Source organism: Cottoperca gobio, chromosome 17 (genome assembly GCF_900634415.1).
Source record: "Cottoperca gobio chromosome 17, fCotGob3.1, whole genome shotgun sequence".
Lineage (NCBI taxonomy): Eukaryota > Metazoa > Chordata > Actinopteri > Perciformes > Bovichtidae > Cottoperca > Cottoperca gobio.
The window spans coordinates 15,753,709-15,768,436 of NC_041371.1; the positions used below are offsets into that span (position 1 = coordinate 15,753,709).

Consider the following 14,728-nt stretch of genomic DNA (forward strand, 5'->3'; position numbering starts at 1 on the left):
ACTATTTAAAATACTCTTTAAGCAAACATATCTATTTTGACTTCCATAGTAATATAAAGGCAGCACAACACTGCATGACAATTCAGTATTTCTCCCCATGTCATTTGTCTATTTTTTTTAAACTTATTTGAACAACCATTTTTTTTTTAAAGTATGCACTGTTGTCCAAATTAGACACATTTCTCAGACATCAAACTGCTAATTTCACAAATGACATGTCAACACTTTACTTCATTAAAGTTAGTACATTGTTTTACGTACAAATGGTGGGTTTCAACAATTGAATAGTAAGGAAAGCACTTTCACAAAAAATGAAACCAAAGCAAACCTTTATTTTCTGATCAAAGTGATGAATCCATATACCTGAGTAAATATGTATTGCCAGAGCAGTTTGTTTGCTTTTGAACGGACCTCAGCGAGTGATAGTTCTTTGCACAACCTTTAACAACTTTGATTCACTCATTAACAAACAAGCAGTGACTCGGTATACAGAAAGGGTGGCAGGTATTTAGACCAGCAACCAAATAAACTTTTTACATGAACACAGGAGAACAGAACAATCCTGATTATTTTACAATTTTAGCAGTAAAATAGATTTTACAGCTGCTAGTGGTGGAAGCTGAGCAGGACGTTTCATTTCACATTGTGGAACAGCTTGTGTGCCACCTGTGAAGAGAAAAGGAAAAAACAATTGGCATCTTCATTTGAAGAAAAACACACATGACCTTTTACAAGTCAAGTCACAGGTAGTCCAGCTTCTCATATGCCATTTGGGCACTGAAAGGTAAAAGAAGGAGACATCATATTTTGTATTCACATCCACCCTCTGAACCTCCCATTTAAACACTTACACAATGGTCCCGTGCATGCAAGAAGTCAAAGAGTTCTTCTGTGCATTCCTCAGCAGTTTTGGATCTGGAGGTGACTCGAGTTTCACAGGTCTCCAGGCGCTCCTTGTAGTGCACGCAGTGTTCAGTCTGCTCACACTTGGCTCGTATTGTTTCTAAAGGATCCTGTGAGGGTCAAAAAGAAAATGTGTCAAACCATGGAAAAATTGCCTAAATATAATTTAAAATATCAAGAGTAAAAGTGCTGATCATGCAGAACTATCCATTTCAGAATAATGTGCATCATATTGTGGAATTATTTTTTATGCATACGAGTAACTTGTGAACCTCTCCCAGGGGTCAATAAAGTATCTTATCGTGCATATAAACTTTATTATACTGTGGTCTGTAGTGGATTAAAAAGTACTAAATTATAGAAGTATAAAGCAGGAAATTGAGATACTGCAGAAATGTACATCAAATGTGTACTTGAGTAAATGTACTTTGTTACTTTCCACCACTGAATAAAACTACATTGATGTATTCATGGCCTTTTTAATTTTGCCTCTTTCTCCTAAAAATATTCCTTTGCATAAAGTAATATTCATACTTTAAAACTATTGTAGTTTTTAATGAAGAACAAACTCACCACCATGTCTTCCTCCTCTTCTTCTTCCTCTTCTTCCGCCTCTTCCTCCTCAGCAGGTGCATCTTCCTCCTGTTAATTGACAATAACATTGTGGGCATTAATGAGTTTGGCATAAAAAATTTTTTTGAAGCGAACATTGGCTGCCCTAAAACCAACTTCTGCTCATAATTATAAATACAATTACAACTCAAATTACAATCCAACACGTTTGCAATTGTGTTGCTATTTTAACTGGGTGATGACCAATAGGAAATGACGGTGTTACATCCAGAGAGGTACCCTGGACCAATCACAGTAAAAACGAGCAAGACATCTCTAAAAACTCATGTACAGTTTGTGTTACAATTTAAGCCCCACATACATTTGACACTAGAAGTAACATCTTCAAAAGAGCCGACACTAAACTCGTTAACTGCAGAGATAGGCTAACGTTGCTGTTGGGTAACATGGCCAAACACATATGCCAACAAAATGCGACAAAAAGACACATATCGATATTTTTCAGTACCTCGTCCTCGGGGTCGCCGGACGTGAGCATCTTCCTCTCGAAACCCATGATTACGGCTCTGATATTAACCGAAAATCCCTACAGAGGACAGAAGTCAGAGCTGGTCGGTTGCACTGCTTTACGTTGAGGACATAAGGTCGGTCACAGGCAGGAAATGACGAGAGGGATAACCGGATAACGTTTCCTACTGGTTAAAGGGGATTATCGAAGTTGCTCTGGTCCAATCATTGACTTCAATTGTGTGTAAGCCCCGCCCATACAAGAAATCGATGAGTGCGGAACTTTTGTTTTGGCTGTCGGAGCCAGACGGACCAAAACGACTGTCGCACAACATGATGGCGCTGCTCTTGGACACCAGACTTCTCCTGAGAAAAGTTAAAGATTTAAGATGTTTAACGGCAAGATGGTACCGCGTGAAGGAAAAATGGGTATGTTGTCTGTGCAGAAATATATAAAGCAGTTGGTTATGGTCATTATCTGTAAAACAATTTCCTGCCTCAGAGGTGTAAATATCTTTATGTTTGGAACTGTCCAGACTATAGACATAGACTAAATATTTAAAAGATTGTATTACATTTTCACTATAACTATGCAAACCATGGCGAACTTAATCAATTAGAAACATATTTGCCCTTGAGCTTCGTTAAAATAAATGTCTTTAATTGTTGTGGCTTCTATAAGAAAATGTTATAAATGACACAATACACTCAATTCACTCATTGTCAAGTTTGTCAAGGCATGCATTAACTGGTGTTCTGTCATTCAGCGTCATAAAATCATTTGTATTAGATTTTTATAGAAGAATCAAAAATATACCTTTTTAAAATCATGTCCCCAATTATGACTTAAATGTTTAACTTAACTAATTAAACTCGCACAGAAAATAAGAGAACATCCAAGCAAGTGAACCTTTACAATGTGTTTGCTGCTATCTGACAGGCCACCACACGTACCAAGCACCCTGCCACCAGTCTGGCCTTGCAGTACTTTGATGCCACTTACGGCGTCCAGCTGGGGCAGCTGTGGCCATCTGTCCGAGCCGCCCTGCTGTCAGAGAGGAAATACGGTGCCCTGCTTAATAATTGCTCCAATGATGATGTTCTGGCAAACCTCCATGCCCAGGGAAGCAAAGACTTCCTCAGTGACACAGAAGGTAGGTGTGCATTTATCACTCTTACTAAGCTATCAAGAATAGCACGCATAACTTAAAAAAGCTCCTACACAAATAAATAAATAAATAATCTTCGCAATTTCAACTTGCACGATAAACACATCCTGAAAGACTTCGATATTGTACTCTTTTGTTCAGTTAATGGAAAGAGAGTATCAGCATCCTTTTTTGTTCAGTAAAATGTTTGCGGTGTACTGAAAGCAGCAGAAAGGTCAACTGATGTATACAGTATAGCACATTTAAAACAACAACAGTAACAATAACAAGAAAACAATAAACATTGAAAAAAAGAACAGCACAATAGTACAGTGTTATTAAAAAATAAAGTCATATACTAGAATTATGATTCAAACCAGATTGTTGTTTGCGTTTGTGACGTCTACATATTTTTCTCAAAAAGACTTAAATAGTGATGGTCGATCGTTGTGTATAAGAGAAATGGTCAAATAAAGAAAGAGGAAAATAGAAATATTTTTGTTAACTGCAAAAAGCCACTTGCAAGTCTGTCTTCTCTGAAAGTTGTAATATTAAACTCCACAGATGGTTAAAAAGCGCAATCTCTCTCCTCATGAGATGAATTCTGCATTCTTCATCGTTTCTGCAGCTCCGCCATGCTTGGAGCAAGAACCAGAAGTTGTGTCCGAGGAGGAATCCAGTGATGTTTCTGTGTCTGACCTTGATGGTCAGCAGCGTTCTCCTCTACAGCTCAGTACTAACATCAAGTGCTTAGTGTTTCCAAGAGGGGATATCACAAGATTCAAGCCTGCTAGGTGAGCTTATGTTACTTTAGAACAAAAGTGAAAATGGTTGAACATTTAGAGGATCGTATTCTCTTACAAATGAACCTAGGTTTATTAACCAGCAATTATTTACTGTCATTTTCAAGTTCTTACTAAAAGTCAGGCCTGATTCTTTGTCTTTTGTCCTCTCAAGACCAGACATTTGCGGGTTGTTGGGTTACTACCTGATGGATGCAGCGTCTGTGCTGCCTTGTCTCGCACTGGATGTCCAAGAAGGTCACAGTGTACTTGACCTCTGTGCTGCGCCAGGAGGCAAGACCCTGGCTTTACTTCAGACCCAGTTTATAGGTAAGACTGCTACGCTCATTTTTCTGTTTTCTTTACTTAGTGCTGTTGTTCTGTTTGTTAGCTGTAAGTAACCCTCTATCGTCTGCATTAAAAGGTTTTTTGTGCGTAAATGACACCTCGGTGTCTCGGACATTACGACTGAGAAAAGTCCTCCAAAGCTACGTTCCTAAGCCGCTTTTGTCAGACCAGAAACTATGCATCACCTCCTTCGATGGCACCAAGTGGGAGGAAAGGAACACTTTTAACAGAGTAAGCCACTGTCATGCCATCATGTTGCCAGTGCCTGATATATGACGTGTTTATACAAACCTTTTTTTCTCTTCTGTCATCAGGTCATTGTTGACGTCCCCTGCACCACAGACAGACATTCACTCATGGAGGACGATAACAATATATTCAGTAAGAGCAGGACTGGGGAGAGACAAAAGCTGCCGCAGCTACAGCTGGAGCTGCTGCTGTAAGTTTTGGTGAACATACAGTTAGGTCCATAAATATTTGTACATTGACACAATTTTCATCATTTTGGCTCTGTACACGACCACAATGGACTTGAAATGAAATAATCAATATGTGCTTTAAGTGCAGACTTTCAGCTTTAATTTGAGGGTATTTACATCCAAATCAGATGAATGGTGGAGGAGTTACAACACTGTCAGGCCTCTACTGCAGCTGTCGTCACTTCCTGCTTGTTCTCTGGGCAGTTTCCCTTCAGTTTTGTCTTCAGCAAGTGAAATGCATGCTAAATTGGATTCAGGTCAGGTGAATTACTTGGCCATTGCAGAACATTCCACTTATGTGCCTTAAAAAACTCTTTGGTTGCTTTCGCAGTATGCTTTGGGTCATTTTCCATCTGCACTGTGAAGCGCCGTCCAATGAGTTCTGAAGCATTTGGCTGAATATGAGCAGATAATATTGCCCGAAACACTTCAGAGTTCATCCTGCTGCTTTTGTCAGCAGTCACATCATCAATAAATACAAGGGAACCAGTTCCATTGGCAGCCATACATGCCCACGCCATAACACTACCACCACCATGCTTCACTGATGAGGTGGTGTGCTTTGGATCATGAGCAGTTCCTTCCCTTCTCCATACTCTTCTCTCCCATCATTCTGGTACACGTTGATCTTTGTCTCATCTGTCCATAGGATGTTGATCCAGAACTTTACAGGCTTTTTTACATGCGTTTAGCTAATCTTGTCTTCCTGTTTTTGGTTTACATGGTGTGGTGAACCGTCTGTATTTACTCTGGTGAAGTATTCTCTTGATTGTTGACTTTGACACAGATACACCTACCTCCTAGAGAGTGTTCTTGATCTGGCCAACTGTTGTGAAGGGCTTTTTCTTCACCAGGAGAAGAATTCTTCTGTCATCCACCACAGTTGTCTTCCATGGTCTTCAAGATCTTTTGGTGTTGCTGAGCTCACCAGTGCGTTCTTTCTTTTTAAGAATGTACCAAACAGTTGATTTGGCCACACCTAATGTTTTTGCTATTTCTCTGATGGGTTTGTTTTGATGTTTCATCCTAATGTTGTCTTGCTTCACTGATAGTGACAGCTCTTTAGACTTCATATTGAGAGTTGACCTCAACAAATTCCGACAGCAAATACCACACTTGAAATTAACTCTAGACCTTGTATCTGCTCCTTGTAAATGAACTAACGAGGAAACAACACACACCTGGCCATGGAACAGCTGAACAGCCAATTGTCCAATTACTTTTGGTCCCTTAAAAAGGGGATACCACATATTAAATGTGTTGTAATTCCTCCACCATTCATCTGATTTGGATGTAAATACCCTCAAATTGAACGTCTGCACTTAAAGCACATATTGATTGTTTAATTTAAAGTCCATTGTGGTCGTGTACAAAGACAAAATTATGTCAATTGTGTCGATGTCCAAATATTTATGGACCTAACTGTATACAGATAGTGTGGTTATTATCTTTTATGTGGTTACATTTTGTCACGTCAATATAAAATGAAGCTTCGAATGAAGTTAACAAACCCTCTCTCCATCCTGCAGGGCGGGGATCATAGCAGCTTGTCCAGGTGGGGAGATCATTTACTCCACCTGCACACTTTCTCAAATTCAGAACCAGAGTGTGGTGGAGCAGGCCGTCCACACGGCTCAAGAGGTCCATGGCATTCACCTTCAGGTCAGTCACACAGACACACAGACACACAGACACACAGGAAGTATTAAACCAACAAACGTCTCCGGTCATAATGTCTGATGAAAATACTTTGCTCTAAGCATAGTGTGTGTTTCCCTTTGTGTGTGTGTGTGCAGCTGCAAGTGGGAGAGCACAGTGAAAATAGTATAATATTCACTACTGAGCCTGTTAGTGACCGTGCGGGCCAAAGAAAAGCCCCCGCACACTCGGTGAAACATGAGAGCAGAGTGTTGTGCTGCTGCAGAATGTATATAGGGGGAACACTGATTAGTGTAGCCGAATCTTTATGTGCAACTGTGCAGAAATAGACCTGCAAAAACTGTTCACGGTGTGCCACATTCAAATGTTGATTTTTAGAATCTGAACATTATGAATGAAGCGTTGAACTATTCTCTACAGCTTTTCTGAAACCAAGCTAGTCTAATGACAATTGTCCATCAATTGTTTTTAAGCTCAATAAACTCAGAGGATATTTGACCGGGACGTTAAAATCATCCAGACGGAACTCGATTGATGAAAGGAAGATCATTGGGGTTCTGATCGCTGGGAACTAAATTACAACAAATCATTTGACCTTTTTTAACTTCCTTTTCCCCCCTCTTGTCCTGGTCTTATTCAGGTTGTTGATCTGCGACCCCTCACACGCATGTTTAGGAAAACCTTTCACTTCGCTCCCGACCTCCACCTGGGTGAGATGGTCATCCCACACTTGGCCGCTAACTTTGGCCCCATCTACATGTGCAAGCTAAGGAGGCTCACATAGACCGTGGACTGATGGACGGCTTTGCCCGAAAGCTTCGTGGACATTTGAATGACCGTGTTGCTGCTTTATGGACTAATAATATGATCCGTCTGTGGCCTGTCTAAGCACTGGACTACAGTTGGTTAAATGTGACGGGACACTCAAAGAATCCGGGGGTAGGACCTGGACCATGACATTATTATTGTGGACAGCATTGAACTGTAGTTTTCTTACGGAGATGTTTGGACTCAACCAACAGCCACTCTTGGTTTTTTCTTTTTTTTTCTTTTCAAAAAAGAAAATGCCAATAAAAACAACTCTGTACCATATACACAGTATTTGCATAGTTGGTCCAGTAAACCACACACAGCATTCTTCTAGTCAGCAGAGAGCAGAAGTATTAAACAATGTGTTGTACATGAACAAAACAATCCCTCAGCTCAGTCAATTATCTTCCTGCCAGATTCAGTCCCGAGCAGATTCAGAGGTTTCTCCCACCAATACGGTGTACTACGGTATTCTACAATACGTCTAGTTGTAATTTTAATTTGACCCTGTAGGTGGCAACAATAGCTAAATAGTAAAGTGTGCTGTGCCCACTAGGACACTACGGATGTGTCTGTAAGCGCCACAATGTATGTCACATTACTAAAACACACATTCCCATCAGAATTACCTGCTCTCTTTAACTCTCCAAAGGAGATGGGTTTGGGCTTGTTTCTATGGTTATTCATCAGGTTTGATGGCTTTGCCTAATAACGCGATATGTGGGTGTGTGGAAGGAGGGCGTAATGAACAGGCAGGTAATGACTTATTTGACTATTTGGCTTCTCACATCTGAATCTGTGCAACTTTCATTATTACATCTGGATTGACTCTGTTTTGCATTGACATCACTCAGAGGGGAAATGTTTCCTCTTATCACTGCCTAATGTGAGCGGAGAGGTGCCTCTTTTTCCATCACACCGCCGATGACCCTTTATATTGTCCTGGCCGGGCAATGTAGCGTGAAAAAGGTGTGTGTATCTGTGTCTAACGAGTCCAGCATCCACATCCCACCGTCATTAAGCTGCTCCAAGTGCAGGAGCCGACTCCCATCCCCGTGCAGGGATGGACGGCAGCCATGCGGCTCCCAGATGAACATTAAAGAGGCAGCAGAGAGCTAAAATGGGACGTCTCGCCCCGTTTTGCCCCTCCGCTTTTTGATTCCACAGATGAGTGCAGATAATTTTCTGTGCGATTGTGAGTGATTACTGTATTACTGCGGTAAAAGGGGGATGTATCTGGGAATGCAGAGGGAATTAATGACACATAAAAACTATTTTTGTATTGACTGCTTTCGTCTCCAGGGCCTTGGATGCCTCTCCGCACATCTTGTGATTACCTAAACGTATTGTAAATATGTGTTTCCTATGGGCTCTTACATAAATTTACATGTTTTAACACTCAGGAGACGGCAGACTGTTAGAGATGAGTTACTCTCTATTCTGCCTGTCTATAGACTCCACTGGCTGTCTGCTTTATTATTGAATTAGCCAATGAACCACTGCATTTGTGTCCCTGTGTGTAAGCCTGTGTTAGGCAGACATCTGCTGTGTATTAGAAAGATGAATATTATGGATTTAACTACACAACCACGCTTCTGTTGAATTTTCAAATACATTTTAAATGTTGCATTTTTGGTAATTAACATGCAAAACGCTGTAATAGTGTTAAGTTTTCACCTCACAAGCTGCTGAATGAAGAATCTTGTACACATTCGAAATTACCTCTACATAGTAAAACTGAGCACCTACAGTAGGTTGTTAAATGACGGCCCATGGTAACGCCACTGAAACTTAAACCTCCTTAAAATGAACGTGTTAAAAATCTTAGTTTGTCTAAATGGGTTGATTACCTGCCATGACTAAAAGTAAGGATTCAGTTTTGTATTTTTAGAAACAACAGTCTGGAGATGAACAATGAGGCGTCTTCATGTTTAATAAAGATACACACGCTGACTTAGTTGTAGTCTGTGTATTCAAAGCAGATGCTGTGTTCTCCAGCCCAGAGGTGAAGATCAGACCCAGTTGGCAGGGGCAGAGAGGATTTCACTGATGGGGGTCTTCGTTGCCGATGCACTGTGTGGACTGAGCCCAGCGGGATGCTGACTTTCTATTTACCTTTTAAAGGCATCAAATCAAATGTATTTGTATAGCCCAGTATCACAAATTACACATTTGTCTCAGTGTACTTTGCAGATTGTACAGGATGAGGAGGGATCCCTCTCCCAGGACGGACAGACGTGCAATAGATGTCGTATGTACAGGATAAACATTGTACAAATACAACATTTGACAGAAATTATGTTGTGTTGAAAAAAGAGAAAGTATGGATGAATCCAGGAAAATGTCAAAAAGGCTTCCCGGTGTTCAGCAGGACCAGGGCAGCAGGCGCAGCCACTATTCCTGATCCTGACGTAAACTTTATCAGTGGCAACCTGCCACATGAGAGACACAGAAATGCCGGCAGTCTAAGCCTATAGCAGCATAACTAGGTGATGATCCAAGGCAAGCCTGAGCCAGCCCTAACTATAAGCTTTATCAAAAAGGAAAGTCTTTAGCCTGCTCTTAAATGTGGAGAGTGTGTCTGCCTCCCGAACACAAACTGGAAGCTGGTTCCACTGGAGAGGAGCTTGATAGCTGAAGGCTCTGGCTCCCATTGTACTCTTAGAGACTCTAGGAACCACAAGTAACCCTGCAGTCTGGGAGCGCAATGCTCTAGTTGGTTTATAAGGTACTATGAGATCTTTAAGATATGCTGGAGCCTGACCTTAATTGATTTGTAAGTCAGGAGAAGGATTTTGAATTATATTCTGTATTTTACCGGGAGCCAGTGCAGAGCAGCTAATACAGGAGTAATATGATCCCGTTTCCTTGTTCTTGTCAATACACGTGCCGCTGCATTTTGGATCAACTGAAGAGTCTTAAGCGACTTTTTGGCACAACCTGATAACAATGAGTTGCAGTAATCCAGCCTTGAAGTAACAAATGCATGGACTAGTTTTTCTGCATCATTTTGAGACAGGATGTGTCTTATTTTTGCAATGTTACGTAGATGAAAGAAGGCAGTCCTTGAGATTTGTTTTATGTGGGAGTTAAAAGACAGATCTTGATCAAAGATAACGCCAAGATTCCTTACAGTGGTGCTGGAGGCCAAATTAATGCCACCCAGAGCTTTTATGTCATTAGAAAATGCGTTTCGGAGGCGTTTAGGGCCAAGTATAATAACTTCAGTTTTGTCTGTGTTTAACATCAAAAAGTTGCTGGACATCCAAGTTTTTATGTCCTTAAGGCATGCTTGAAGTTTAGCCAATTGATTGGTTTCATCTGGTTTAATTGATACATATAATTGGGTATCGTCCGCATAAAAGAAGTTTATAGAGTGGTTCCTTATAATATTGCCCAAAGGAAGCATATATAAGGTGAATAGAATCGGTCCAAGTACAGAACCCTGCGGAACTCCAAGACTGACTTTGGCTGTCATGGAGGATTTATCGTTAACACATACAAATTGAGATCGCTCAGATAAATAGGACTTGAACCAGCATCTAGTTGTCTACCGACATTACAGAAAGGATCATTTGTACTGCATGTTTTAGTGAAGTTTGCATTGCAGTACAACAACAGAGTGACGAGGTGACTCTTTCCCTTCATTCTCTTCCTTTCTCTGTCAACTATCATTTGAATTTTTCTGTACCATTTAATACCGAGGTAACAATCTTTTTAAAGATCCGTTTGTTTTAAGCTATTGTGGACAAAGTTGCAAATCAATCAGCAGCCACTTTTTTTGGCAGTAATGTATTTTATATGATTTTTTCATTAACATAATGATTTGTGAAGTATTTAATTTACCAGATAAGTCATTCCTGCCTGGTTATTTATCCATAGTTTCTCAATTAAATGTGTTTTATCAAAATATATTGATATTATATTACGTACCTAAAGTCACACGAGGACAAATGTTCTGCATAGTGAAGATACACTACATCCTATATTGTGGCTCAGTTTTGCTTTCATGTAACATTTGATAACAGGATGAGATATTTACGCACTGTTATGTTGTATACGAATATGTATACGTATACGAGCCATAAACATGTTATCTAAGCATTCTCCGATAGACTCCATGAAGTGGCTGAGAGCTCTCCCGGCTGGTTCAGTGAGGCCCACATTGGAAATGCAACCGTAGGTTTAGGCTGCAGCCAGATTAAGAAGAGAGAGAATGGGGGTTTTCTTCTCCCTAAGAAGATTAACCGGGGAGGGGCGAGATGGCAGTCAGAGTGTTTAAGAAAAAAAGGACAAGAAGAAAATAGAAGATGAAGTGGAACTAAAGGAGGGTGGCCCAGGATACACAGTTTAGCCACCTGTTGTCTGCCTCTTTATATCACTCCTCTCATTGTTTCTCTATCTCTATAACTCTCTATCTTTGCTCTCTCTTTCCCTATTCATTATTAAACATATTACAAGTTATGATATATTAAGAGTTTAAAAAGTCAATAAAGGGCAAGGATTGTTGCAGTTTCACCCTCAAGCATCATGTATGAATTTAATTTTTTTCTTTTTTTCTTCTTCATGTGTATGTGCAGCTGTGAGCCTGATTGTACTCTCCCTTAAGTTCCTGCTGGTGGTTTCCAGGAGGGCTTTGATGTGTATCTGGGCAATGCACTATTAGAGGGATTTCCCTGGCCCTGACAGCTCAGAGAATATGGCAATGCTAGTGGACTAAAAGAATGCTGGAAACAGGATTAGGATCATATTCTGGCAGACCCTGTCACCTCCTCAATGGGCCGAGGTTTCTAACGCTGGCACTTTTCATTCTCGCCATGGTTAAAACCTTTAAGAGAACCATGGAGAGGAGGGAGGAAAAAAAGCACTGATTGAATGGTACACTGTGATTTTTGTGTGGGGGGCTTGCTCCGGGGGGCTGTGTGCATGTGCGTGTGCGTGTGCGTGTGCGTGTGCGTGTGCGTGTGCGTGTGCGTGGGTGTGTGTGCTGTCTGTGTGTGTGTGAGAGAGAGAGAGAGAGAGGGGAAAAAAATAAAAGCAGGCGATGCAGCAAACTGGTGGACCTATGTAAATCAGATGCAGACCTTTTCTTATAAAATATGTAAAGCTTTACTTTCTGCAGTCTTAATTCTATGGTACAAAGAAAAAAAGTGTACTCTGCAATATTTACATGTTAGGTATACTTTTATAAAATACTTTTTTTTTTTGGGAAGAAGAACAGCCACAATGTTAAAGTTATTGATTGAAGTATTTAGCTTCATATCTTTGTATTGCTGCCACAATTTATCGGGCAAATTCTTTTCAAACCTCACACACACGCACACACACTCAAATACACACACACAAACACTCAAATAAACACACACAAACACTCAAATACACACACACACACACACACACACACACACACACACACACACACACACACACATACACACACACGCACATACACACACACACACACACACACACACACACACACACACACACACTCAAATACACACACACTCAAATACACACATGTCATCACTTGCTTAAAGGAAAGTAGATGGAGATAGGTGTGTGCCTATAACAAGGTGGTTATGGGAGGTAAAGTGGTGAATATACAGCCCTGAGTGTTGGAGATGGAAGCACCTGATCCAGCATCAAGGGCTCAACACACTTGACCCTGCAGCAGTACAATCTAGCAATCCCTGTTCAACCCCCAGGGTGTGTGTGTGTGTGTGTGTGTGTGTGTGTGTGTGTGTGTGTGTGTGTGTGTGTGTGTGTGTGTGTGTGTGTTTGGGGGGATGGGTGTTAAGAAAAGAGAGAACATTTGGAACAAGAGTATTGTGTTATGTTCTCCGCTCCAGAGCCCCATGGGAGGAAATCCTGCCTTGTACCTGGACAGATTCCTACCCCTGGATAACAAGGACATTCATTCCTGCATACCCACACCCCAATCTTATCAGTCACACCATCAGGGATGCCCTTGGCTGAGGACACACAACATGTATGTGGTGTAATAAAACACAACAAGGGTTAGGGTGAGGTGTTACACCCACATTAACGCTGCTAATCTGCTGAGATCATTATCACATTGTTGGATCGTGGTCATTCATAACGGTCGGAGAAACTGCTGAAATGCAGCAGCCAAGGTGCATTTGTTATTTACACACACACACACTGAGGGGGAAATGTATGTTAAAGGCCGATTCAATTAACAGCAGAGCAATGTCACACAGCCTCGTAAAGTTTACTGTGGGAAGAGCAAGGACACAATTTTGGATGTGCGTGTGTGTGTGTGTGTGTGTGCGTGCGTGCGTGTGTGTGTGTGCGTGCGTGGTGTGTGTGTGTGCGTGCGTGTGCTGTGCGTGCGTGCGTGCGTGTGTGTGTGTGTGTGTGTGTGTGTGTGTGTGTGTGTGAGAGAGAGAGAGAGAGAGAGCAGGGTTGGGGTGGGGGTCTGTGCGTTTTGACAAACCATGCTGTTAAAGATATAATAGCAGCATAATCACCGCCCCAGGCCGTCATTCTTCAGGATAATGGCCTGCTTATTCATTGGGGATGGCTTATGTCTACGTGTGGCTTTTTTTTTTTTGCAGACTTCGTTGTTCTTTTTCTGTCTCTTTATTAACTCCCCTACTCTTTGTCTCCCTGCAAATTCTCATGCATTTTATCAGTATCTTTTTTTTTTATTGTTCTCTTAATAATTTGACCTTCTTCCTGTCTCTGCATTGTCTTTTTTTCTTCACCTTGCCACTTCTTTTCCCTCTCACCATCACCTGTGCTCCCATACTCTCATTTCTTTTTAGCTTTAAATATACAATATAACCTGCATTATATTTGACTTGCTAATGTATATTTTACTTTTGCCAAAGAAGCAATTCAAAATGACTTTGTTCCTGCAGAGGCTTTTTGGTGCACTTGATCAATAAGTTTGTGTACTCGTTGAAAGGAAGATTAACAACATAAAAACATAACATCTTAAAGTATTTCTAAATTCATGCTGTTTTAGGACAATGTATTGTAGGTTTTACCTTTAGCATACCATCCAGTCATGTCAGTGTTTGGCCAGTACCACCCTCATACTGTGTAAATATGCAGCACAGATGGTCTTCATTGTAAAGATCTCCAAGCAATGTTTTTATTTGCGATTATTTTACAACAACACTATTCAAGTCTACATTGTTAGGGAGGAGTAAAGGAAACAACACTGCTGATGGTCCACTCACTCTCTCCTCCTCCGTTATAAATCTATCTACCACTGGACCAAGTAGTTTGACAGAGACAGTGGGGGGGACAGCATCAGAATAATAGCAACAACAGAACTCAAATAGAGTCAAGACAGCAGTACACAAAGGACTCGGGTCAATTCACTGAAATCTGTTCACTTTCTTCTACTTCAGGCTTTCCTGTCTGGATTGCAACATACAGGAGGTGACAGTTTTGTAGCAATCCATATTTGTTCAATTGCTTCTTTGTAGCCAATCCCAGAGGAGAAACTGAACACATTTAAAATATTAATTCAACCCAGGATCGT

The 14,728-nt window shown here is 40.9% G+C and overlaps 2 protein-coding genes across 3 annotated transcripts; one reads left to right on the plus strand and one right to left on the minus strand.

Moving 5' to 3' along the window:
* Positions 1 to 287: 287 nt before the first annotated feature.
* LOC115022621 (cytochrome b-c1 complex subunit 6, mitochondrial-like) lies at positions 288 to 2,152 on the minus strand. The gene is made up of 4 exons (XM_029453669.1): positions 1,985 to 2,152; positions 1,477 to 1,545; positions 852 to 1,013; positions 288 to 666 (listed from the first exon to the last, which is right to left on the minus strand). The coding sequence occupies exons 1-4, from the start codon at positions 2,030 to 2,032 to the stop codon at positions 634 to 636; spliced, it is 312 nt and encodes a 103-aa protein (XP_029309529.1). The 5' UTR covers positions 2,033 to 2,152; the 3' UTR covers positions 288 to 633.
* A 110-nt stretch (positions 2,153 to 2,262) lies between these two features.
* On the plus strand, positions 2,263 to 8,495 carry nsun4 (NOP2/Sun RNA methyltransferase 4). 2 transcript variants are annotated; one of them, XM_029453667.1, is made up of 9 exons: positions 2,263 to 2,412; positions 2,924 to 3,137; positions 3,360 to 3,363; positions 3,694 to 3,925; positions 4,089 to 4,243; positions 4,338 to 4,492; positions 4,576 to 4,700; positions 6,270 to 6,402; positions 7,040 to 8,495. In XM_029453667.1, the coding sequence occupies exons 2-9, from the start codon at positions 2,976 to 2,978 to the stop codon at positions 7,181 to 7,183; spliced, it is 1,110 nt and encodes a 369-aa protein (XP_029309527.1). In that variant the 5' UTR covers positions 2,263 to 2,412; positions 2,924 to 2,975; the 3' UTR covers positions 7,184 to 8,495. The 2 variants fall into 2 exon arrangements, with proteins under 2 accessions (XP_029309527.1, XP_029309528.1); XM_029453668.1 differs by lacking the exon at positions 3,360 to 3,363 and having other exon boundaries at positions 2,924 to 3,143; positions 3,760 to 3,925.
* The last annotated feature ends 6,233 nt before the right edge of the window (positions 8,496 to 14,728 follow it).